The sequence below is a fragment of the Plectropomus leopardus genome, chromosome 15 (assembly GCF_008729295.1).
Source record: "Plectropomus leopardus isolate mb chromosome 15, YSFRI_Pleo_2.0, whole genome shotgun sequence".
In the NCBI taxonomy this organism is placed as follows: domain Eukaryota; kingdom Metazoa; phylum Chordata; class Actinopteri; order Perciformes; family Serranidae; genus Plectropomus; species Plectropomus leopardus.
The window spans coordinates 19855827-19882414 of record NC_056477.1 but is presented as its reverse complement, the minus strand read 5'-3'; the positions used below and the strand labels follow the sequence as shown (position 1 = coordinate 19882414).

The 26588-nt window shown below is 39.6% G+C and overlaps 1 protein-coding gene across 6 annotated transcripts in view; it reads right to left on the bottom strand.

Moving 5' to 3' along the window:
* Nucleotides 1–924: 924 nt before the first annotated feature.
* Nucleotides 925–26588, bottom strand: part of pde10a (phosphodiesterase 10A) — a 67762-nt gene continuing 42098 nt past the window's right edge. For 2 of the 6 annotated variants that reach the window (XM_042502375.1, XM_042502378.1), the window contains exons 3-22: nucleotides 17891–17919; nucleotides 16168–16291; nucleotides 14283–14332; nucleotides 14033–14173; nucleotides 13681–13836; nucleotides 12551–12601; nucleotides 11979–12037; nucleotides 11662–11713; nucleotides 10870–11012; nucleotides 10292–10384; nucleotides 9640–9826; nucleotides 8565–8707; nucleotides 8261–8344; nucleotides 8015–8165; nucleotides 6969–7124; nucleotides 5400–5572; nucleotides 5147–5258; nucleotides 4874–4954; nucleotides 3492–3580; nucleotides 925–1318 (exon numbers count right to left, since the gene is read on the bottom strand). In XM_042502375.1, coding sequence (XP_042358309.1) covers nucleotides 1216–1318; nucleotides 3492–3580; nucleotides 4874–4954; nucleotides 5147–5258; nucleotides 5400–5572; nucleotides 6969–7124; nucleotides 8015–8165; nucleotides 8261–8344; nucleotides 8565–8707; nucleotides 9640–9826; nucleotides 10292–10384; nucleotides 10870–11012; nucleotides 11662–11713; nucleotides 11979–12037; nucleotides 12551–12601; nucleotides 13681–13836; nucleotides 14033–14173; nucleotides 14283–14332; nucleotides 16168–16291; nucleotides 17891–17919 — 2177 coding nt within the window. In that variant the 3' untranslated portion in view covers nucleotides 925–1215. Of the gene's footprint in view, nucleotides 1319–3491; nucleotides 3581–4873; nucleotides 4955–5146; nucleotides 5259–5368; nucleotides 5573–6968; nucleotides 7125–8014; nucleotides 8166–8260; nucleotides 8345–8564; nucleotides 8708–9639; nucleotides 9827–10291; nucleotides 10385–10869; nucleotides 11013–11661; nucleotides 11714–11978; nucleotides 12038–12550; nucleotides 12602–13680; nucleotides 13837–14032; nucleotides 14174–14282; nucleotides 14333–16167; nucleotides 16292–17890; nucleotides 17920–26588 lie in introns of those variants that run through there. The other 4 variants (XM_042502376.1, XM_042502379.1, XM_042502377.1 and 1 more) reach the window with 3 other exon arrangements.

Sequence of the window (26588 nt, the reverse complement as noted above, 5' to 3'; positions counted from 1 at the left end):
AGACATCTTTAGAATCCACTGGGACACTTAACCAACTTGTGCAGCACCCTCATTTTTCTTGTGTTTTATTCATGCCTGTAGATATGTTTACTGATTAATGAGGAGAAACCAGATTGTTGTGTAAAATAATTCATGATGTGATAGTGGCTTGAAAACTGTTCTGACAGTGAAAACTCAATAGTATGCAGTATATGCTTATTATAAACAGATGCTATTTGTGCATCTTGTTGTGAACTCTGCCCTACGAACACTATAACTGCTGGCCTGGGGTCAGATTCTGTTAATCAGAAGGTTACTAAATGCCAGGAGTTATAACGGTCAGAGCACATAGCACACAACAATCACATCAATTCAGGGAGAAACATTGTGACTCTCCTGTGACTGTGTTCACAAGTGCCGATGTTATCTAACTCCTTGTTAAACAGTTCATCCACGTTTTGTAGAATATGCTGCCGGGGTGGGGGGGGGGGGGGAGGGGGGGTTTGTCCACGTAGAATAGGCTGTATGTCTTTATTCAAGTACTGCAAAGGATTTTTGCTCAAAGAGTAATAAAAAAACATTCCTACATCCACCCTCTCAGTGAGGTGACATTAAACCGTACATCTGCTCTACACATTCCTTCTGTCTCTGGAAATACCTTTCTGAAGTAGTGCGTGTACGATAAACCTACCACAGAAGGCAAACAGTACCATTTCAAAAAAAAAAAAAAACCTGAACCGACAACAAGATTTCACATATGTCTAGCCTGTGAAAGGTTCAGAGTAAGGCCTCTGCAAATACAAGACCATAAAAGAATCAGCTCAATATATATATATATATATATATATATATATATATATATATATATATATATATATATATACATATATATCATAAAAACATCATAACGTAAAACAGTCGAAAAAAAACAACCAAAACGGCCTTTCTATACCATTCAGTCCATTCTATCAAATGAATTCCCACGCTGAGTGGATGTAGAGTGATGGGTTGAAGTCCCTCTCCATCGGCTGTCTGTCAGTCTCTGGGATCGGTGAAACCGTCAGTGTTGACACCTCCGTCACCCATTGAGGTAACTGTGTGTTTTCAAAGTCAAGTCGCCTTTAGCTGATCCGTCTCCGGCCAACACAGGATGTGGGTGCGTCCCCCTACAAAGCTCCAGGTCGGTGGCAGGATTCTTGTTATGTTCCTTTGGTGGGCCAGCAACCCCTTTGGTAGTCAGTTGTCCACCTTGACAGGGCCTGAATCACTAGGCCGGATGGGTACTATGTCCTGCACCTCTCCCCGCGATATCTTCTCCCCCCACTGGCCCAGGTTGTCCCTGCAAACACAAACATCTCTGTCAGATTCGGATACTGCATGTGGGTTTACGATCAGGGCCGTGACACTAATGCAGACATTTCATTTCTCATTGCAGGAGCTTAGAATCTGAAATAAATTTTGTTTAGGCTCAACTGTTTCCAACACGGCGGCCAGATCACATACTTTCTCATTTAAAGTTTAACAGTACACTAAAATACGCCTCACATTTCAGGAAAGAAATAGGCAACATAGGAACAGAATCTTGATTCATATTTGATCAGTTTGACTGTTTGAACATGTTTACGTTCATGACTGACATGATTGACAGCGGCATTTGAAGCAATTCAAGGAGGCAGAGGAGTATGACTTTTTCACAGACTGTCAGTGGACAGCTGTGTGGACGCAGTGAGTGTCAGCTTTACCAACTAGAGCTTTAACAAGGTATTATAATCATTGTTTTGCAACTTTAAATCATGTTTATAAACTTCTCATAAACCAATTATTAACCAATAAGGTATATACTTATTATATAGAAAGTATTACAATGTGTGCATTAATAAACTGTTAAAATACAATAAATTACAGCATTACGAATAATTTGCAAACATTGCTAATTATCATTTGTTTGTTTGTTAACAGCAAAATAACTATTCACCCTATCCTATCCTATTCACTTAAGTTGAATTGAAAATCAATTGACAATTAATGATGGTTATTAAATCAATAAGAGTATGACAGTTATTCCAAACACACTTGGGTTCATATTGGCCTTTTGATTTGATAAAGCACCTATCAGTTGTATATTTGTGACTAATCAACAGCTATCAATAAACTTTTTAAAGGGGGGAATTAAATGTACTACTGCAGCTATTGATGGGGTTAGCTAGTTAGCACACAATACTATAACTCTTAACAGCCACAAGGGTGTGCACCTGATGTTAAAAATGGTATTCAGAAAATATTGTCAGAGACACAAACTTTAAAACACAGAGTATAAAATAAATGAAATATCAACATCAGAATCAGATTATGGTTCTTAAATGTCATACACATTGCAACAAAATTACAAAGGCTGCATTAAACCAAACCAAGCTGTGTATAATGAATTTGTCCTGGTAGTTTTCAAACCAAAAACTTCAAGATTGATGCTAAAATAAACAATGGCCAAATGCATGTCACCACAGCCAGGCAGCAGCAGTGAAATTCATTAGTCATGTGCAGCAGTGGCCCCATCAGGTCTTGCTGTCATGAAGGTAACCTCTCCCCCCGTGCTATAATCAAACCTGACACACGAGTGCAGTCAGTGCTGCCCTTTGCTGCTATTCCTTTCACTTCGCCAGCCCGATGCAGTTTACACGTCCGAGCAGATCCCACAACATGCAGCCGGGCTCCGCGGGGTCTAGGCCCGCTGCCCACCCAGGGCCCGGTGCTGACGTACAGATGGGGCTTAAATATTACACTGCACACTTTGTTTGCATTCCCTGCAGATCAAGGTCACAATGTTTTAAAGACCAGCGGGTTACCCCAGGAAGGGCAGGCAAATGTGCCATATGATCCTGCTCAACGAGCAGAAATTACACATATAAATACATTCCTACACTCTTATCGAACGCGAAAGCAGACACGCACACATACCGACACAATGTCACACCACACAAACACACACTAGTGCACAATGCAAGCATGTCCTGTTAGTAGACTGTATTCTTTATTGAAATGTGTCCATCTGAAAATGTTTCTTGCAAAAGTCTGTTTAATCAAATATCAGTGCAATAGTATGTGTGTGTTTTGTTTGTATTTTCAGTGGAACTCCAGGAATCTGCGCCTTTACACACACTCCTTATCACCTCTAATCTTATTTGTCTGGCCAACTGCTGCTGGTCAGATGAGGCCAGCACGCACGTCATTCGTTGCGCTTTAAGCTGCTGTCAGTGCATTTATTGCCTCATCAGGAATCAGCATGAAGATTTTATGTGAGGAAACTTTTTGATATTTTGGTTTTTTTGACCTATTTCAGAACTTAAGAATGAATTAAAAGATCCTACAGTTATGCAGTGATATAAAATTTTTATTGCTAAATGTGCTACACACATTCTCTGTCAACTCAAAATCTTGCTTGGCCTTCTGTTAAAGCACACAGCGAAGGACGTGACCTTTCCTCATACTTTAAAAATGTAGCTTTGAATACTTACTTGCAGGCTTTTAGAAGAGGACTAGATGGAGGGAAAAGCTCCGCCAGCGTCGTGTAACACGGAACCGCAACAGCATTGTAGAATCCCACCTAAAAGAAAAAAAAAAAGCAGAAAACCCCCAAAACAAACCACAAATAAACCAAACAAAATAATTAGGTAATAGATACAAGTTTGCATAAAGCTTTTTTTTTTTTAATTTTAACAAACAGTATAATAAATTAATATGAAAAATTAAGAAATAATCAGAAATGTAGTGCAGAATTAATTAATTAATTAATTTTCTCTGTTATCTATGAGGTTTGATAATAGCCTATGTTACCCCAAATCTACAACAAAAATTCTAAAATTCACATGAAAGAATTTTGTAAAAAAAGAAATCCCTTTTGACCATGTATTTAAAATAGCAGTTTCATAATTAGCCATTAGTGTTATTTGAGGTTTGCGTCTTTGTAATTTTAATACCAACTCTAAATGCGTTATGTCACTGTAAAATTTAAATATTCAATATTAATCTTTGTGTGGGTGCAGGGGCTTGTACATACTGTTTTTCAGTATGGATTTTATGTTCTTTCACTTGTCTATTAAACATAAAGCTAAAAAAAAGCTCATTATGCTTCATACAAATATGATTATCATATTCTTATATTACTATTATGATATTATTATAATGATGTCATGTCATTGAATTTTCTGTAATTACTACAGTAATCTGATTTCATAGCAGACAAACACAGTAATTGTTAAAATGTATATGGGGCCAAACACAGTTATGGTGAGTAATTTAACCCTTATTATTTATATGTAATGTTAACTACACTACATATATACAGCCAGTACTGCACAGAATACTACAAAAACTGCAGCTAATTAGTGATCTTGTGGATGGCATTACTTTAATCTGTATTTGCATTAGAATTATCGTTATAGTTTTCATGTTTTCATCCTTTATCTGTTCCTTGTTATTCCCCCCCTGACCTCAAGCTTAACTGGTTAATATTTCATATTTTTGGCATTTGATTTTTTTCCATCCTAGTTGTTTTTTAAACTCTTGTTGTACATTTGAAAGAGACAGCATTTTGTTCCTCTGTATGTCTTGCTTATATGGCAGAATTGACAATAAAGTTAAATTTAACTTTAATAGCATCCTGTGGGAATTTGTTACACTGCAAGAGTGGTAAAATAAAGCTATGCTAAATCTAGTGATTTTGTTATCTGAATATATAGCGACAATTTCAGGTTTATTCTTATTATTTTCTTCTTCACAAATTTTGTAAAGGACCAATAGCTTCCATTTGTTAAAAAAAAACAACAAAAATCAAATTTCAAACATTTGAGTGTGTATGTTAGAGTTCGGGACAAATGAGTAAAAGTGCTGGTCTTACTTGGCCTTGGGGAACCTCGTCCTTCTTATCTCTGTCCATCATTGGGATTGGCTGCAACCCAATCTTCTTCATTTCATCTCCCTGTGGAGGAACAAAATAAAGAGAGAAATGTATTTTTGCACACTGTGGCAAATCTTCTGACCACTAGACGACACCATTTTGTGCTTTACAAGTAGTCACATAATTTCCAAGTAACAACAGAGGCCTGACTGTTACACTGGAGGCACTAGATGAAAGTTAAACTAATGAAACTCCAGCAGTATCCCACTGTACCTCAGCCCAGAACTCAGCATAGATGTCGTTGGCTGTGAGTCGTGTGATTTGCCATTGCTTGGTAACAGAACACAGGTCACATGCTGTCATCATCAGACCAATCACACGATCCCTGGAGGGGAGCAAAGCCTCGTTATAGTCATGAAGAGAAACTCAATGTGCTGTTTATGTGCACCCGGTCCGTGTGTGATGCCGTGAGACACGGTGTGATCTCGACCTGACCTGTGCATCAATGCAAGTCGCAACCCCTGACCTGTGAGAGTGGTTGTTCAAGTCCAGCGCGCTTGTGGTCAGGAGCTCCGACAGCTGCTGGTGGTTGTTGAAGTACAGGGCGAGGTCTGTGGCAATGATGGCCTTCCGGATGATCTCCAACACCTGCTCGTACTCGCTGGAATTCAGGTTGGAGAAAATATTGTGCCCTTCCAGCTATGAGAAACAAAGAGATCAATAAAAAAGCAAAAGCTCCACTTATGAGGCGTTCAGCTCAGCTAGACTACAACAGTTTGCAATCTCACGTTCATCTCATGTTCATGCGGATCTTTGATGTTACAAAACAGGGCACTAAATCATATGATCCTTTCAATAGATCTGTAATTAAGAGAGTGTGTGTGTGTGTGTGTGTGTGTTGTCTGTCTTTGAAAGCATTAGTTTTCTGGAAATAAAAAAGTAAAAATGTGCATGCCAATGTGTTTTTCTTACACCAAAACAACAATGTTTGAACAGATTTAACACATTTATGAAGTCCAGGTTGATTTATATCTTAGTAGTTTTAGTTTTACCATTCATTCAGTGGCAATCTGTCTTTATTGGTTGGCTTTAAATAATGACCTGCTTTCTGCTTTGCTGATGACATTTGTCCACCTACGGCATCATTTCTGACACCCTCCTCTTGCTACTGTACCAGAGTTTATGCTAAATATTATTTTTGATATTTTTTAATAAAACAACGTCCGGACATATGTTTTAAATAGCCACATAATAGCTTACATTTAAATAGCAACAAAAAAAACTACTAAACAAAAAAAACCCTCTATGACTCTCTTTCCATTCAAAGACTGTAAAGCTAAAAAAAAACTTTAAAATAAGACAGCCTAAATGAAAATAAGATTGCCTAAATGAAGGAGTGTTCTACTGAACAGAGTGACTCTTTAGAAAAGATGAGCAGCAGTAGCAAAGGAGAAAAAGGACTCGGTAAAGCAGGCACAGAGCGTCACTGTAAAGTCCTCTGTGATAACATCAAGAGAATTTACGAGGAAACTTTGCTAAAAATCTTCCTACAGAACGTCAGCTGTGATGCCGTCACCTCCACCGAGCAGGCTAACTGCCATGGACATGGAGTACTCTCTATAGAGGCTCTGGGTAAATATGTCTGTTATCAAAATCTTTAAATCCGGTTTGTAAATTAAAAGTTCATATTTAGGCTGTCTTGGCAACATATAGGTCACACCATATTAGGCCATTTAATATGCTATTAATACTGTACATTTATTTATTTTTTTGGCCTTTTTCCCACCGCACATTTTGTCTGTTGATGTTTTAATCTGTCAGATAACTACATGTTGTAAAATGCCAGCTAATATAACCCCTGTATTGTACGTTGAATTATTTGGTTTTCACTGATTCTTTAGCATGTGGTTTTCTCATTATTTTGCCCACCATCTGTAAGTAAAGACATGTTGATATGCTTAAATGATGAAAAGCTCAGAACATGTTATGTAAAACCCAATATTTCATGATAAATATTAGAATAGAATTGAATGACAAATGAATAAAAAAATGTTCACTTTAATTGTATACTAAGTTCTGCACAGAGGGGCTCTACCTGTAGGATGGAGACGGTCTGAGAGAAGTGGTGCTGCTCCATGGTGGAGGTGGAGTACAGAGCAGCCAGCGGATGGTCAAACTTCTGCAGGTACGCGTTACTGAACCCCCGATGGTCCAGATCATGGCACAGGCAGGCTATCAGCAGACCCTTCTTCTGCAGATCAGAGTGGGAAGACGGATAGGACAAACCCATAAGGGACTATATGTAAGATCTGGATATAGTTTTGGTTTACAACATTCAAAAAATGAACTAACCCTATCAACAGACTGTGTGGAAGTAACACCTTTGACATTGTGTCCAAATAGCCTATGTATTGTTTTGCAAAGATATCCACTGCTAAGCAGCCACAGACCGCTGTAATAATACATCCTGGCCTGAGAGGCGATAGTGAGTCACTGTAGCCTCTAGTGTGCCGCAGGATGAAGAAGTTGAGCTGGCTGGTGTTGTGTTAAAGTGTGCTCCCCTGTTGAACAGTGCCTCCCATGTTAATGTGTAGCGCCCACCTTGGTGGTCATGTCTAGTGCTAAGGGTTTATGTTGGGTTTAAGAGGAGAGGAAACATATATCGACGGGGAACCAGTCCTCGACAGTCAGTGTCAGTCAATGGATAAAGAGACGTTACAGTCTCAGTCAATAAGCTAGTCAAGCAGCTAAAGTATTGTTAATATTGGTGTGGCTTTCTGACGCTGGAGGCAGCTCTTGGAGAGTGATGTGACTTTTTTCTTGAGACTATGGTGTTGCTAAAACTGAGATAAATAAGCTATAAAGTACACAAACCCCACACATGAAGATCAAAAGACAGCAGCCTTATTTTGACCACCTGTAGCCTATTGTTGCTCTGATGCCACTTTTAATAATGACTGGTGACTGTAAATTGCGGTTGTGTGGACATAGTAGTCGTAATTTAAAGGATAAAATACTGCCCCCTATTCGCTTGGACTGGCTGGCTGGAAATTACAGATAACTCCTTTAAAATCACAAAGATACTTTTCTTGATTTGATTTATTTTTGTCTTGAAGCAGTAAATCCCAATAAGGGTCAAACCTCTAGCTCTGTGAACATCCCAGAGGTTTTCTGTAGGATGGCGTACATACAGTGTGCCACCGTTACCGCATGCTTCCAGTTGTGGTAGGGCACACGCCGATAATTCTTCCGTACAGACATGGTGAACCGACACAGCTTCTCCAGCTCAAAGCTACACACAGAAAAAAAAGGATGATTATCAATGAATCATTTAGAGCTTTGACTTAGAGCTGACACAGATATCGTCATGGTCCAGTGACACCTTACCTGGTCTTTCCACAGGAGTTATGAACCATGTAGATAAAGACAGCAGGCCAGATCTCCTCAAAGGGACTGATGTCAAAGTGGAACCTGGAGAAGCGAGAAAGAGAGGCTTAAATTAGCATCTGCAGCGCACAGAGGGACAGATGAGGGGACGTCTGAGGTCTGCATGTGTTTAAACTGACAGACTGTCCTCCAGAAGACACACCCCTTCCTGCAACAGAGCTTCTGGACTCACTCATCGTCACTTTCCTCACGCACGGCCACAGCAGAGATAATGACCAAAACCTGAACCTGGGAGGTCACTTACATTTCGATCTCTTTATAAATGGGTGCAGGGAGGTTGAGCTGGCTAAGGGTCTTCCATTCTTCTGATGTGCAGATGCTGTGATAAGACAGTTTTTCCATCGTCACTCTGTAAATGCATTCAGAGTGCCGGATCCTGTGGTACATCTGCAGAGACACACAGAGCAGGAGTTAGTCTTTAAAAATGTTGAGACGGAAACTGAACACTCTGGCTCTTGAAATACCAGGAGAATATCTTATATCTTTGGTAAGTTCTGTAAGTATCACTGTTGGAATTTCCAAAAGGGTCAGACAGAGTTAAGTTTTCCTCAGCAGTCCTGCATCATATTTTATCCGCCTCCAAAAAGTGTCCCCACATCTGGTTTGTATCCCTGTCCTCTTTCCCAGGCAGACAGGAATAAAGACAGTCAGGTACAGGCGCCAAGCCTCACACCTTCCACCATACATCAGCATAAATCAGGGGCCGGCCCGAGTGAGTTTCCTACAGACGTGGGGCATAAATTACAGCTAAACATAAATCCTGTCAGTGGACGGATGCAGACTGCTTGTCTTAAAATATTAACACGCCTCATCAATTTTAAAACCAACTTTGTGACGCTGCTCCTGCGTAAGTTTGTCGCACGAGCTAATGGTGAGTCAGGCCCCACAGAGAGGAGCGGCTCTGACAGACAGACCACACAACGCAGCCTTCCACAGTTGATTCATGAAACGTCTGCATGCTCCGTGTAAAGGATAATCACAAGCTTTTATTCAGATTTTGGAGCAATGCACACTTTAAATAGAAGCTCTCGGCACTATCTTTCTTAACTTTGGAGAAAAATGAGCAGCCTAGTAACAGCTGAGACAAGCCTTCCAGCTACAGTATGAATTTAGGGCGGTGATGACGGCACTACGTCAAAGGTGCAGTTTTCTGAAAATGAGAATCAAGTATTCATGTCCATGAAGCATTATATAATCTATCTACACTGCAAAAGATAAAAAGCAGGCTTGTTTAGACAGACATAAAGAGAAGGGATTATGTATCTGCTTTTGGAGAAATGCAGTTTTTTAAAAACATTCATCTAATTCAGTTTACTCACATTTGCACAGTGTAAGGCCAGAGCACAAAAGACAGCAAACATCTTAAAGTTGTTCTCATCTGTTTTAGTGAAGGCACTTCCGCTTAGCTTGTTCACCATCTGCACCACACCTATAACGCTCCCCCTGCTCACGATGGGCATGCACAGGATGTTCCGCGTGGTGTAGCCGGTTTTAAGGTCCACCTCTCTGTTAAGGAAAACATAAAAATAATATGAGCCCACAATATGATATATATCAATGATGAAATAGAGATGCATCATGTTTACAGGGACAGCTCACCCTAAAGTCAAAATTTTTAAATTTTTAAATATTTGTATATATCTAGATGTTTTAATGTGAGTGACCGAGTGTTCGGCAACTCTTAATAGAAGAATTTATATTGATAAATAGCACTACTGTATGGGTAAAAATATGTATTTTTGATTTTGGGGTGATCGGTTTCTTTAACTCCTGTTGTATACTGACAGCCTCTCTAATGAGCAGAAGTATGACTACAGTGTTTTTTATCCTAAATCAGGAGAAAAGGTAAAGTCAATTGAAAAAGGATTGTCTAGGACAAATCATAGCTCAAGACACTTCATTAGATTGTTGATCATTTACAATGGAAGAGAGAAATAAAAATGGCTTATCGCAGAGTCTGTTGGAGTTTACCGGTTGAACCGGGGGTCTGCATAGGCATCTGGGATATTTAAGACTTCCCCTGTCTGAGCCACTTGGCCAGCTATTCCCTTGTCTATAGAAAACCTGCAGGGACAAAGAAGAGCAGAGGACAAGAGTTAGATTTGTGGACTGCCAGTCAAGGCTTCTCAGTCTGTCGGTGCAGGGTGGAAATCAATAATAAATCAATACCGTGAAAATCAATGTGAAAATCTGATTTTAAATATGCAATTTACTGCACAAATAGTGTGTAGATTAACTATTTTTACTCAAGAGGGTAAAATAATGATGTTATGTTGTAATGGTACAAAATCAGCCGTATTTTTATATTGACTTTCTATTATTGGAAGCACTTTTCTGAGTTGCCTTTTACAAGAGGACCTTGTTTACTGTATATGATGGTGAACAGGGGCAGGAAACACACTTTTGGAGACAGAGAAAAAAGTGTTTCACTTCAAAATCTGTATAAACTGAACACTATGAGACTTGTAGATATCAAAAAAAAGAACAGACACTATCAAAATCAAATGAGTATGCTGTTTGACACAGATGAAAGGATAAAACTTACACACCTAATTTCTTTGGTTTTCCTAAAGACAGGTTTGCCTTCTTTCTCTTCCCCGATATCGAACAGATCAGAGTAGAGTTCTTTGTTGTTGTGATCTACCTGGAAGAGTGCGCACCTGTCCGCATTCACTAGGTTTTTTGCATATATCTGCAAAACAACACCAGGGACAGAATCTTATTAGCAACACCAAGTGTCTGAAAAAACATGAAAAATGACATCTAGCATCTCCAACTAAATTAAATAAAAGACATCACTACATTTTTTATTTTTTTGATGGAACAGTCAAATGTAGAAAATTAAAAAAAAAACCAAAAAAACACACAGTCTAACTTCACAGGTCATTCCAATTCATTTCAGTGTTTAAACCAGATGACTTGAATGACCTGGGATGACACCACAGTCACAAGAAAATACAGACAAACAGAGAGATGGTTTTTAGTAGAAACATAGAAAATTCATGTTTTACATTCAGATTACATTTTGTTTTAAAATATTACAAGTTGAAAAACTTGCCTAATTAAGGTCTAAACATAGATTTATTATGTCTATGCATCTTTAATGTTAATTATAACCTATTATTATTATGACAAGAAGTATTACCATTATTGTCATATCTATTAATAATGCCTACATTGCAAGGAAATATTAGCAGCAGCTCTCAGATATCAGGATGTGTGTATCTGTATCAAAGCAGCATTACTACTCTGTTTAACACACATACACTAACACACACTCCCAGGATGTGTAGCCTTGAAGACAATGTGAATGAACACATACTTGCAGAAATCAAACTCACCATAATATGTTCAAGTAGAGAATCTATTGCCACAATGTTATCAAAGTATGTTCTGTGCGAAAAGAAGAAATGGCACATTGAGATGTTGACAAATGGGAAGCTCTGATGACGTTCACATTCAAGACATGGAAACTAAAGTTGCCTAAAACATAGTTATTTCGATGTATTGTCTGAGCAAAAAGTTTTATTCGGCCTGACATGAGAAAAGACACTAAAGAGCCCGTATATTTTTTTTAATAATCTGAGACTAAAATGAGAACATGATGTAAATAAACTTTTTTGACATTTAATTAGTGTAATGTAGCAGCAGCTCTTACTTTGACACATCTAGTAGGAAGTCATTGAGCTCAGTCTGTTTGGCGAGGCCTCTGCACACCTACAAACAAAGAAAAATAGGTCATGACCTGGCACCCAGACGTATCACACATTTCTGACAGAACACATACAGCATCCTGCGTGTACTGTCAACAAACACAACTTGGCTGTGGGCCACCTTCCTGAGCTGCAGTAACAACAGAGTGTTTTTGCAGCGAGCAGCTAACCCGGGAGCGCAGTGTGCTGCAGTGCTGCACCGCTCACTGAGGCTCAGAGGTCCACTGTGGCCAGTGCTGCAGTGGGACCCTGCTTCTCTGAGGTGTTACGCTATCTGTTCGTATAAAAACAGCACTGGGCCGTAATGACGTCCTCGGGGAGCTGTTTGTTGAATCTATGGCTTAGTTGATTGGACTGGGCCCAGTGACAACCCAGTTCCTGTACACAGTGGATTTCCCCATTAAAAACACCGGCGCAGAACCAGAACAAACAAAGTCATCAAAGATCATAATAAGTAGGGCAGCTAGGTTTCACCTTGCTCCCAGAAGTCTTTAGTGTTACAGTACAGTTTGCTCACCTGTACTTGATGAATGGCAACTGAAGCCCACGCTAGATTAGCTGTTGCAACCTGGAAAAGAAAGTGTACATTAGCTCCAAAGAACTGCAGAAAAAAAATTACAATTAACATAGTAACCACACATTTTCAAGTTCTTATCACATTTCCTCTTTTGAATATTTCAACGCAATTATCTCTTCTGCACATCATGTAGTCTGATAATCATTGAAAAACCAGTTAGTCCACAGATTCAGAGACACCCTAGGGACAAAGATATACACTGGCAACACTGCTGCTTCTATATCTTCAGCATTGTCCATTAAAATTAAAACTGAAAGATATCTTTTATAGGACAAAAAGTCAAATGACTATGTGTGATTGGAAGGCTGCTGCTTTTAATTGACAAACCCACAGATAATGATCAGGTTACTTTGCAGTTTCCCTCAGCTCTGCAGAGAGTTTTAACATCTTTTAATTCATAGTTTTAGTTTTATGGCCTGCAACTGTCAACCACTTTTCCAGCAGCTGTTTTCAGTAAAAAAGCTTTAACAAACACACTGTACACTACCTGCCCATCACCAAATACAGAACAGTTAGGAACTTACTGGTGAACACAGTGGAACATTTACAAAAGACAGCTCTAAGGAGCCACATATTCCTCTCGGGGAATAAGTGCAGAACTAGTCTGATTCAGCAAATACAGACTGTGGCTGTAAACCTGCCACTGGCCGCCATTCTCAACCCTTTCTATTATCTGAGCATTACCATTTCAAAATGCCTGTTGCAACTGGAAACAACAACAACCTTTGAACTAATAACTTGCATGGTGATAATGACAGTTATTGCAGAAGATTTGGATCATGCGTGCCTGCTTTATTGTTTCAGTGAACTGTTGTAAAGATCTACACAGAATAATTATTGATTTTCTTGCTCATTGCCCTTCTACTGAATTGGTTTCATTAACAACTAGTAAAACATGCTTGGAGACAAAAATGAAGCATTTTTCAGTATTTCCACAATCAACTGAACCCCACAAATCTATTAGAGACCTCAAACAGTTCCAGATTAAGGTGAATACCAGGCTAACTGTAGTTCTGTGAGCCTTGCTCCAGCCTCCCACTCTTGGTGTGTTTTGTCTGGGTCAGACTGACCTCCTGGTGGCTGAGGTTGAAGGGCTCCTTGCCCCACTGCCGATGCAGCTCCAGGATGGCAATGAGGTCCCCGATGGCAGTGACGATGGGGAGGCACAGGACAGAGTGAACATGGATCCCTGAGTCCTGCCCTGTGCCGTCGGGGAAGCGCTCGTCCTGCAACACACAGATCGGTGAAGGTCAGTATCACCTGAGTATCACCAGTGTAGCTTGTATGCTAACTGATTTGGATGACGAAGAAGATAAGTGCATCATGTGGGCATAAAGAGATCTGTAATCAAACATCACAACTACGCAGTGAAATGCTTCTATAATGATTTAATCCGCACTGGTTGTGAGAAAACAGCCTCACCCCCATGATGTCCTCTACTAGCAGTGTTTTGTGGGTCTTGGCAACATGAGCGGCAATGGTTGTCCCAAATGCGATGGGGCCGGAGGGGATGAGGCTTGGAGGACCATCCTTGGCCCCCGTTGGAGTGAACAAACATAAACTCTATTGAGAAGCATGAACAAGAACAGAGAGGGGGAACAGAAACGTCAAATACATGCACATGACTGCATTCGTATATAAGAAGTATCCAGCCAATGTCCCCTGCACTTACATTGTTGCAATCTCCCAAGAAGTAAAGTGCAAATCCATCAGCTTTTGTTGCTGCAGAAATAAGAGACATACAGGTCACACGTGTGTAGTGCTTTAAATACAGCTCAACAGTCGAGAAACGCCTGACATTAGCTGTCAGTGCATCTTACATTCTCTCATACAGATGTGTCGAACAATAAATGGCAGGCATACCTGCGAGGAAAAGTGTAATAAGATAACAGTCCAGTTACAATCTAATAACAATCTATTAACAATGTCCCACATAACGACAAGGGCGCTCTGACCGAGGGCTCCTACTGCCATCCAGTTCATCTCGTTCCCAGTCCTCCTCTCCAGTCCCATTTCAGACTAAGATATGGGTCATGTTATCATACAATGTGACAAGAGGGAGGCTGGTGGAGCATCAGTGGATACACAGATGATCAAGATGTTAATGAGAAGTGCAGTTTGGGTGAGATGATACTTTGGTTTGTTTCTTTGACAAAATACAAAATTGCAATATATCAGACTTTATAAAAGTTAGAACAATAAAGTCCTGGAGACTCTGAAATTTGAACTGAAATGCCAGAAAATGGAATCATATCAACAATCACCTGATCTGATTATTTATAAAGAATGCATTTATTTGTAGAAAATTATACAGATAGTTTGATCATATGATTGAATTTTCCAGTTGTTTTGACCCTTTAATCACTAATTTGATTTTCTTTTGCCAAGCTAAACAAGGAAAAGACCTGGGATTGTTGATGCCTTAAAATAGTGTCGTGTTTACCATGATCATGAGAGCAGTCCATATGAACGCCCCCTCTTGTGATAATCATAACCTTGTAAGTGGAAATTTTCTTAGAGCTCCAGGTTCACGAGTCGTGATGTGTTCCCTGATGTTTTTGAGAAATGGTATAGACTATGGAAGTTCATTTTCCCATGGATGGTAAGTTAATATATTGTTATTTTAGCCATATACAGTTACTCTTAATAATTATCTGTCTGAGGGAAATGTTAATATTCCTAACTGCCTCATCTTTTCCTTTGTCATTATGCCCTGGCATTCCCTTCATTACATGGCCCGCTTGCTAGCTCAACTAAACTCTTAGCCTCAGTGGCGTCTTGATCATGGACGTATTGAGAAAACTGGTTACAGTATTGAACGCAGGGCCTCGTTCATTCCTATGAGTGGCTCAGTAGTGCATTAGGCCAAAATGGTCAATTGCCGTGTATAAACTTAACCTGGATAATTTAGGGATGATCAGCACTACTTCTGCACTGTGTGGCCCATAAAGCAGGCACACTAGAGACTTTCTGCAGACGAGCCCAACCGAGTGCAGCCAAGTGACAAACTTCTGACTTCCTGTTTTGTGCTCCGCTACAGATGTGTCACGGGGGTTGTGACGCTCCAAAAAAAGTATCCACTCTACAGAAAAAAAGTCTTTCTGGGCGGCAGGGAATCACGTGACAGTGTAATAACACCGTACGGCCCCGACAGAAAGTTGGCCCCCAGAGCACGGCGCAATCCTGGGGGCCGGTTCTAGGTGCCAACAGTAGCATCCATGTTTCCGTTGCCTTGCAGCAGTGTTCTCATGACTTAACCACTTGAACGCTAAACATAACATGTACATGACTTCCCAAGCTCGAGAGCTCTATTTACAGGCAGCATATTCCTAAAAGAATACTTCATATTTTCTGTATTTATTATTTTCTTTGATTGTGACTTTATTTTGACAAAACACTCTTCTTGGTCTATGCACCAGAAAATTCTGCCTCTCTTCTTAAGAACAGTATTTCTGCTAACAGTATTCATAGTATTCGCTCCCAGTCTTAGTGAGACATTTGATGGCACCAGTGTGACCTGACGCTCCGAGGCTGGTCTGGATCCTGTCTACTTTTACCTGTTTTGATGATGTTGCACAACTCATAGAGCAGGAGTTTGTTGTCTCCTCCAGTGTCCAGGCGCTGCTCCATGTAGCTGTTGAGTTCGTACACCACACCCTGCATATTTGTGTCCTGGTACTGCTGGACACAAGACACAGAAATTGCAACTCCACAGCTTCCACATAAATACTGAGATTGAATTTCAAAATTCAGCAAGGGCTATGACACAGAAAAACGTGACAACAGCCTGCAGTGTAATGTTACTGCAGCAGCTAACTGCTAACTTGGACAGGAGTTTTTTTTTCCTTTTTTTGAATGAAAAAGAATTATCTGCCTGCCATTCACAAAGACAGAGCCATTCATCACAACATTACCCTCCACCCCACCCTTACACTCCCCTTCACTGCTGCATTCTAGCCCAGGGATCCCCCTGCAGTCCCGAGAGGAGGCCACCGGAGCCCCACAGCTCTGATTAGAGCCCTGGCAAGCTCTGCTGCTCAGCCTCAGCTTAAAAGTGTGGTTATGTAAGAGGCAGACCTCCTGCCTTGTACGGGGCCAGAGAGCCGTCTATTTCTGCGCCTGCAGAGAGAGTGAGGACAGGACGGCAGGGAGAGTGGCGCACTAGAAAGCCTCTCCCGCGGGAAGCCTTCTATCCTCCCACATCCTGTTTGCACAGACGTATGGATGACGCACCGAGGGGTCGAGTGGCCCTCGTTTTTTTTTTCTATGTGTGTGAAGTCCCTTTTACGCAGCTTCGGGCCCTGGTGTGGGTGCTGACATCCAGCCTCTGCAGGGCACGATGGTGTTAGGATGACAAAGGTGTGAACATTTGCATTTGTGACCGCAGAGGATCTACTCTTTCCCATAACCTCCTGCCAACTGTCTCACGCATGATCAGTGAACAATGTGTTGAACCATTCATGTTTTTATTGTACTTGTTAATAATCTGATGTGACCTGTATGCTAACAGAGCAGAGTGAACTCCACTGTTAATATCACAATCATCACTAATGTGCTGCATCTTTCCAAAGAATGCACAGGTATGAATTTGTAAACTATTTCATGCTTTTTATGAGACAAAGTCACAATGACACTGAAAATAAGCACAAGGACACATGAAACAGTTGCATAGTTAATATCCATCTTAATTAAAGAGACAGTTCACCCCAAGATAAAAACTACAATTTTTCCCTCTTACCTGTAGTGCTATTTATGTATGATAATCGGCAGACATTGTTGAGATTAGTTTTATGTAGGAACTGTTTTCTTTCTACCCAACAGCCGAAAAAGGAAGAAGAAAGTGTGCATCTACTTCTAGCTCACCTGGCACCACTGAGCTAGCTAAAATTACAGCTCAGCAGATGAAGACGCCATTAATTTTTACATCTCGTGCAATCACAAGCACAAGCCTCTCATCCATTAGTAGATACACGCATCCCTCTGCAAGATGATGGGTGGGTAGACACAGGGAGAACATGCTAACTCCACATATTAAGGACGTGGGACGGCTGGGACTTGGACGCAGGACCTTTTTGCTGTGAGGCAACAGTACTAACCACAGAGCCACCGCGCTACTCTCACATGAAACTTCTCACAACAGCGTCTGTCGATTATCTTGAGTAACCGGGTCATGACTTCCGTAAAGAGACATTGCGGTTGAATTTTTTCCAAATGTATAATATATGTACGTATAATTTATGTCACATAAATAAGTACACGTAAAATTAACCAGACACCTACCCTGCTGACTTCTTTAGTTGATGTGTCATCTGTAAAGAGAGAGAAATCACGTCAAAATAAAACTTGAAACAAAACTGGATTGAAGCCTATTTTAAGGCCAGAGATGATTTTTTTAACAGGTGGGATAAAATAAAAAAATTATTCCCCCTACAATTTAAAATTTTGCGACTTTTACCTCTAGCTTTCTTAGTCTGTTATGACCATTAATTAATGTTAGCTCTCTAGCTAATGCTACCTAATGTTAGCATAACTGACAGTCCCCGGGAAAGCCACTCAGCTTTGCTTTCAGTTTTTCCCAGTGGCCAGTTGTGGTACTGCAGTGAAAAAATACATTGTAGCCCAAAAAGCATTTTCCCCATAAACCACAACTGTGAAACAGATGTCTGTAAAACTGTTGACAGGACACCTCGCACTGCAAATAAGGTTAAATATGACTCTGTTGCCAATTTTTAATCCGTGGAGGTGTTACATTTGTAAAACTCCTCTGTGTGCCACTGAGCAAAATACTTTATTAAAAGGGTTAAATGGCAGATGCCAAGTCTATGTAATGATGCAAATGTAGAGGAAGTGATTACTGAAAAAGGGCGTACAAGTCAAATCAGCATTGTCTGCATTAGAAAGCTGAGAAGCAACACAGAAATCTGTGTGGATACTCTTGAGAACATTATCGGATTATAAACGCACAACACCACAAGCGGCAAGCAAGCCAAACAATATGTCCTTCCGACAGTAGTCAGGTGAATGGTAAATGAGCAAATGCAAAAAAACTATGCAGTATATAAAGCATTATTATATATTATGTATAAATTATGGATGAATATTTCATCTACCTTTGATGCAGGGAGACATTTGCTTAAATTATGTTGCTTTTAAAACAGAATTAAGAGAGGTATTAATCTAACTTGACAGATGTAAAATTTTGTGGCCTCCAGTGCAAATTCCTGGTGTGATTTCAGGCTGTTGGAGAGACAGTAGACATATGACTATTGTCTTTGGACGCAGATGCTGAAGTATGCGATAATAACGAAACTTTAGCCAATACCAACAGTTTCTGGACTTATAGTCTGGGAGTGGGTCTGGGAGTGCTACTTGGGATGAAGATAAAGCCATTCAAACAGCTACAAGCAGTTCTTCAACAGCACAGGAGAACAGTAGCTGCTCAGATCTCTTTGGTAACGTTTCATGTGATCAGACCATGCAGAAAGCTGGGCAAATTTTTAGAAAAGTCGACTGAAGTGCTGACTCGAGCTGGTCTTCCTTTGAAACAAACCCCTTTGAATATGTGAAGACAGAAATTACAGGCACTTCATTGTTTGTTGTTTTAAACATTCCTCCACTATGCTATAAGTTTCCTAACTTAGCCATGAGAGCTATTTTAGAGTGAACCCCTGGCCGGGCGTGACGTCAATCAGAGGACAGAGAGCTGCGCATGAAAAAGACTTCAAACTCCTTTAAAGAAAGGAGAAACACAGACAGACTCTCCTTTTTTAATGACTTTTTGAGGCCAGAAATACTCGGACATGAAGCCCCGCAAAGAACAAACTTTTACAAATACAATATCACCTGTTAGAGAGTAGCCCAACATTTTATATAAACTATTGGAGAGCAGCTTAACACACCCATTTAAAGACAAGGATACAGTCATTGTTGATTATTGGAAAAAGTTACTAAAAAATGACATAAATGAACCTAATCATGCCCTTGATTCAATACATGAGCTGAATGTAAAAGGAGACACCATGTATAGTGGATATGAATAACAGTCAAATTAAAGTTGCTGCATTTCATTCACTTAAATTACATGTCAATTTTATTTGCTTATCTTCGATGTATGAGTTTTGAATACAAATGTAGGTTTGGGCAGTATCTATTTTTTTCATACGTGCCTGATATTTCACCAAGGTATATGATGGTATCAGTGTACTCAACACAGAATGGTCTTTTGATAATTATATTGACTTCATACCTCCTTTTACTACAGTTCTAATGTATATCTGTCACAAACATAAGGAAATACAAATGTAGTTGTTTTACTCAACCTTTCCTGTTTCTGTCTCAAAATAAAAGCCCTCTGACAGCATTTTTGTAGACAGAATCTCTTCCGCTGTTGACACAAGGCATTTTACTTTGAAACTTTTGCAGGACGGTGTTGTTGACAATGCAGTCGCTTGCAATGCTTCATAAATGAGTGAAGTATGTGCTTTAAATTTTGGAAATACAGTACGCAGCTCTGCAGCAGTGCCACAACACCAAACACTACCAATGAGAACACACAACAGTCATGGATGCAGTGTAGCCCAGGCATAACCACCAGGGCACATGATGCGCTCTGCATGCAAAAGATCCCCAATACAGTCTCTCCAGTATGATGTTAATAGAAAGATGAGGGTACGTAATGTTGATGGTATTTTAAATCTCACTTTCAGGATTTCTATATTACCTGGTATAGCGTTATAACGTGATACCACTCATGCCTAGAACAATGTAATGTACCCTAGCTGTTACTATAGTATAGAGTCACCCACAATGAATGAACTTTAAAAACACAGTTGCCATTCTTGTTGGAGTGCAGAGGAGCTACCTCTTTAGTATACTATACAGCAAGGTCAGAGGGTGGATTTGTTCATTGTTTGCATTTTTATGTAGGCTAAATAATGTGAGTATCGGTTCTTACTAACACATCACTGCCACTTAAAATTACTGTAAGGTGTTGCAGCAACACTGATTCATCATATCGTACCAGCAAATAGTATGCTGATGATATGATGTTGTCTTGTTATAAAAAAAAGACAAAAATGCTGCAGAATCAGTCAGTTTTACACATAAAAATAGAAATGCATTGCAATGAACATTAGTGTCATTGTTTTTATATCATATAGAAATCATATATTGGACTAATATTATTATTAATATTGTAATCATATTACTCAGTCCGAGATAAGAGTCATACCATTCCCCGAGGTATTCCCTCTGTCTGGGCATGGGGTTCCCCCCACTACAGTGTCTCTCCTGGAGGAACGATTCACCAGCCTCTGTTTGGGCTGTTGCAGGTCCAATTACAGTCTGGCAAACCACCTCTGCGGCATCTCATGTGTAGCAGTCCCAGTGGAACCACAGGGTGAGAAGTGAGTGCTGTGTCCACACACTGAAAATGTCTAAGAAGCCAAAAAGTAACAGCATGCGGCTGCACTTGTAGGCTATATGAACCTTGTGAGGTGAAATGCAGAATCTCTCAATGCCCGCGGACCACAGAGATACAACGCTAGTGCCCTTTTAAATCTTATGCACTGAACACATTCCAGCAATTTCTTTCAAATAATGGCGCAGAGCCTGCACAATTTTCCTAGAAACCAGAAAATATCTTTAATATAATTCACTGTGTGTTTGGCTATACTCTTCCTTCTGAAGAAAAGTGTGTGAAAAAGTGTGTGTACTGTACCATTTTGGATGGCTAGCAAGTTAAACATAAAAAACTCCAAAAATTATATAAAACTAACAATTTGCCTTTCCACTTTTGCAACAATAACATCTTTGTTTCATCAGGTGTGTGTCTGGGGCTTTACCCTAATGATACAGCTTCCCCTGGGGTCTAGATGGAAGGTATATGTACAGATGGGTGTATATGTCTGTGTGTTTTATCACCATACAATGTGGTCAGTGTTCAGGACAGGGACAGAGACCAGAAGCCTCTTTCAATGCCAGCCCATATTTTCAGGGACGTGTTGTTGCTTTTAGTAAACACAGGAGGTGAGGGCCGACGTGTTCTTAGAAAATATACTACTAGCTCGCTAAGCAGTGACACTAAACACAACTGTCTAGCAACTCCTGAAAGCAGCCGAGGCTGAACAGACATCTTCTAGTAACGTCATCACTCCATTCAAACTTTTCCTGAGGCACTGGGATGACCAGCTGACATGTATCAGTTCTGCTATTCTGCCTCGTAAACCAGTACTAAGTAGGTAAGGCTTCTTTGAAGAATTTATTCATAAGATCAACACATCCCATCCCAATTCTGTTTATGGCCTTCGATCCTTCATTAAATGTTAAGAAAAACAACATTTATATGTTGTGTTAACAGCATGACAGGGGATGCATGGTTATTGTATTAAATCATAAACATAACATGATGCATACTTAAAGGGTTTGCATGTTGTTTTTATATTTCTTGTTTAACAGAAAGTCCTGTTGTGGTACATTTATTGCTCTGACATAGTTTGCACATATTGATTTCACAGTGTATAATCAAAACTTCAGCGTCAGTGTTAGACATTTGTGCAGCAGACCAGAAGGAAAAAAAAGAAGAAAAGCAGCACTGCTTAGTCGCTTGTGAAGCTGCAAACAATAAATCATCAGATATTCATCAGACTCTGCAACAAGAAGTCAAGCAGACACAGTTTATATGTCCAGGACAATGCAGGACAAAAAGCGCAGATTTAAAATGTCAAAAGGATGTTTTCTGACTGAGGAAAATTGTAAAACTTTTTGAACAAATTCATACTCTGTCAGCTCATAGCAAAGTGCTTGATCAGCTTGCAGTTTGACACACTGCAAATTGTGTGGTAAATCAAAGCAAAAATTCTAAATGTAAACAAAGCACATACGGTAGGACTAGCATACATTAAAATTCAATTTAGGCAGGTGTCTTCAATGTGTCTCAGGCCAACAACCCCTTCGCTGAAAGAGAAAAGGCACAGGGAGCCACTATTACATATATTGTATAAGACAGAGTTACACTTGAGACAATTCTATGTATATTTTTGGATCCTCCCTTGTTTGTGCTTGCCTCTAGCTGTAAAATCAGCTGCACTTGTAGCACGGCTGGGTGCATTAACCTAACCCTCTGCACTGTATATCAGAGTCTCTTGCTCAAAAAGTTACAAAATGATCCATTGTTGCTCACAGGAATGTCAGTACACCTATACAGCCAATTGGCTAATATGTAACAGTACGCAAATCTTAGTGTACAATTCACCTCGTCGTTATGGATAAGTGCTGCACAGTGATTTAGTGTTCAATAACTCACATTATTGCACAAATTTTTATGGATAACACTTAGTTTATTAGTGATGTGTACTGTAAGTTTTTTTAAAATCTTCACTTATATGTTAGATTCATGCCAATATGTCTGAAATTATGTGTAATTTCAAACATATTTAAATTTTTGAAAAATAAAAAATAAAACTTGAATTACTAAACAAAAATTTGGCAGCCCCCCTGCAGTAACTCTGAGGACTTCTTAACGGTTGCGGACCCAGGAACATGAGCCCTCATTTCATTAAAAGAAAAGATGATGCTGTGGCTGAATGCTGCTCACAGTTAATTTATGCATTTATTACACTGTTTCCTGAGAGTATTAACTGCTACACTGCAGCGGTGTGTAGTAAGAAAGAAATCAAGATCTGCTGCCACTTCTACTTAAACAAATAATTGATAAAATATATAAAAATATATAGAAGTGATTTCAAAAATTGATTTAAAAAATACTGCACAGAAAAAAGTGAGGAAAAAAATTAATTCTTTTGAGGCACCAAAGTACAAAAAATAAATAATGAAATACAAATGATAAAAATGATTTATCTTTTCATTTCTGCCATAATGATGCAGCCTTATGAAACAGTCTCTCTGTTAAGCTCTGTAAACCGCAGTCACAGAAGCGAGGTGCCTGACTTTATTCTGTATCTTTATTCAAGTTCAAACACACAGACACACAAAGCCTGCAGTTCACATGAGCACAAAGGTCTCTGGTCAACTGTTTGGTGAGACACGGTGAGAAATGATTTGGAGAAGCACCCAGAACATATCAGCAGCCGCAGGCTGAGGCCTTTCACCGGGAAAAAATCCCTCAGTCAGCTGGGTCTAATGTGCACGATACTTGACGGCGCTTTATTGATCTGCCGCCACATATACACAGCTTCCCACAGCACGGTCAGCTGGCAGTGAGTCAGCGGTCAACACGTGTCGACCTAGTAGTCGTCCTGCATCAACCTCCTCCATGGCAGACGTGCAGCAGTCTTCTTCTTCTATGCCATCCTCCCTGTTTACCTACACACTAGCCCTCCACTTGCTTTTTTACTCTTTGTTTATATGTATGCAGCTTTCTCTTTGAACCGAGATCTCATTGAGACTTCCTATTTTTGAAAAAAATGAGTTGTTGTAAATTTAAGGACAATTATCAACAACTCTGAGAAAGATATTTTTTAGGCATCCTGATATGGAGTCCCACAAAGGGTCATGGCAAGATAACTTTTTTTTCTGCATTCCCTTGCAATAAATATTGTCTTCTCTCAAAATACAGATTTGTGTTACCTCACAATACTTTTGCACTCCCTTGTAATAGTTTTGCTGCAGTGGATAAGGTGAACACATCAGCGGTTAAAAGAGAACTTTCCATTACATTTATAAAATCTAATGTTATACTCTGGGTCTATACATGTTGTAGGTAACAGGAGGAGTCCAACTCCTTTTTGCTTCAATCATAGCACAAAATTTGTGTTGTCACTCTATACGTTAGTTTTGTGATTTTGCCCCTTAAAAACTTGTGCACTTGAGTGAGTCATCTAGTAGGAACCTACAGAAGGCCACTAATATGCAATGTCAATGAATGAGCTTTGATATTAACCACTGGGATCTAAGAATCCAATGTTCATTAATTACATAACAACCCCTTTTGAACAGGACTACCTTATGCCTAGTTTAAAGTAAAAGTCCATGAGCTGATTCATACTGGGGTTTTGACATGACAGCAGCGGAGCAGAAGTAGACATATGGCTAAGAAAGAATGCAAAAACAAATGCATTGTTAGATAATGCAAATATATTGCGAGAATCAAGAGAACACAAAACATATTGTGAGGTAATGTAAAATGTGTTGCAAGGGAATGCAAAAAAAAACAAAAAAAAAAAACAAACTTGTCATGGCCGCTAGGAGGTCTGAACAAATGTGAGTGTGGGCTTCTTTTCTCCATTTTAAATAATTAAAAAAGGAAATCAATTAAATATCTTAAGGAGTTGGGTTGGTTTTCCCAATTTTCTGACATTTTATTTGCTGAATTATTTACCCCCCCCCCCCCAAAAAAAAAAATATATAGAACATATATATATATATATATATTAACACATTTCAGAAATGTCTGATGAGAAAATGATTAAAAAAAACCCTGCAAAAACTATACATCAAACTTAGCATTGTGCTAAAAATGACAGCAACAATTACAGATTTCGACCCACTGTAGATCCTCTCCAGCCTTTACTCAAAACTTTGTATGAGCCAGTATTTCAGAGCTGAAAAGCCGTGTGTATGTGTGTGTTTGTGTGCATTGCAGAAGGCATACATGAGTAACGAGGGGCCTTTGGATGGGAGCAGCAGAGGGTTTGGGATTTATTAATTACCCCATGACAGTATGTGGTGTGAAGTAAACATTGCCAGTGGGATGTTGGTCAAGAGAGGTGCGATGGTCAAATGAAATCAAGTGGGAATTCTGGGAAATCCTGTTCTGCTCAGTGTGTTCAGAAAAAGGCTGCTATAAGCGCGAGGCTCTGACACACTCTGTTACACACATACATCTGCCATGGATTCTTTATCTTGATACATAAATACAACTTTATCAGGCAAGTAATAAACAATAAGAAAAAAAACAAGAAAACTGTAACACAGTTATTATGACAAGGCACTAATATTGCCACACAGTAGATTCAGTGTAATAATAAGTGTCTAATAAATATTAAGGCTTTTTATGGAACTATACAAAACCTTTGCACAAACACACTCACACACTTGCGTGTGAGCGCACAGACAAACGGATTTTTGTAATCCAATGTAGCCCATCACATGATAAGTGAGAACGGGACAGGCTGCAGGGACTGCTTCCAGGAAGCACTGGTTGTCTCAGTGACGATCACATGATGACAGGTCCTGCTGCCACTGCTGCTGCACTCATAACAAGGGTAAGATCTATCTGATTTCTAAAAAGTGCCGCAGCAAAAATGGACCCAAAAATGCATCTTTAGAGTCAATGAGCTACTTTCATTAGCGTCCCATAGACAGGCAAAGTCTAGCTTCTTTAAAACAAGCGGAGACGTATCAAAAAAAAAAAATTCTTCAAGTCAGATTTCAGCCATTATCTGAAGACAGAGAACATTTGGGGCTGTGTGATGAACCAGAAATTAGACAGTGCTTGTCATTTCAGTCTTAAGAGTAACAGTGATCTAACAGTGATCTAAGTGAGGAAGTGGACTTGTAGAGTGATATATCTGATGTGATGTAAAGATCAACCCAGAGAGACGTGACATAATGAGCGAGCTGACGAGCTGATCACTGATACTTTCACTTGGTTTCACAAGTGTGGTCGCATCTCGTACAGCTCAAACTACATGGAGCAACTGACTGAATATTGCTCAATACCCACATCTTATTTAGTCGTCTAACCACAGTGTAAGTCTGGGCTTGTCAAGACAAAGTCATTTAGATATTTCCCATAATGGTCACAACTGCAAGGTAAAAAAAAATACTGTGGGTCACTTTATTTTCAATACATATATAATCTAACACTCAACACCAAGTCAACATGGCATTTATAAAGGAAATGCGTCCAATACGTTTGATAGACCTTAAGGATAGAGGCACTGAGTTTTGACGAGAAACTACTTATAAAAGAAAATACATAACATTGTCTTTTTAGAAGAAAACTCCACGGGGTATC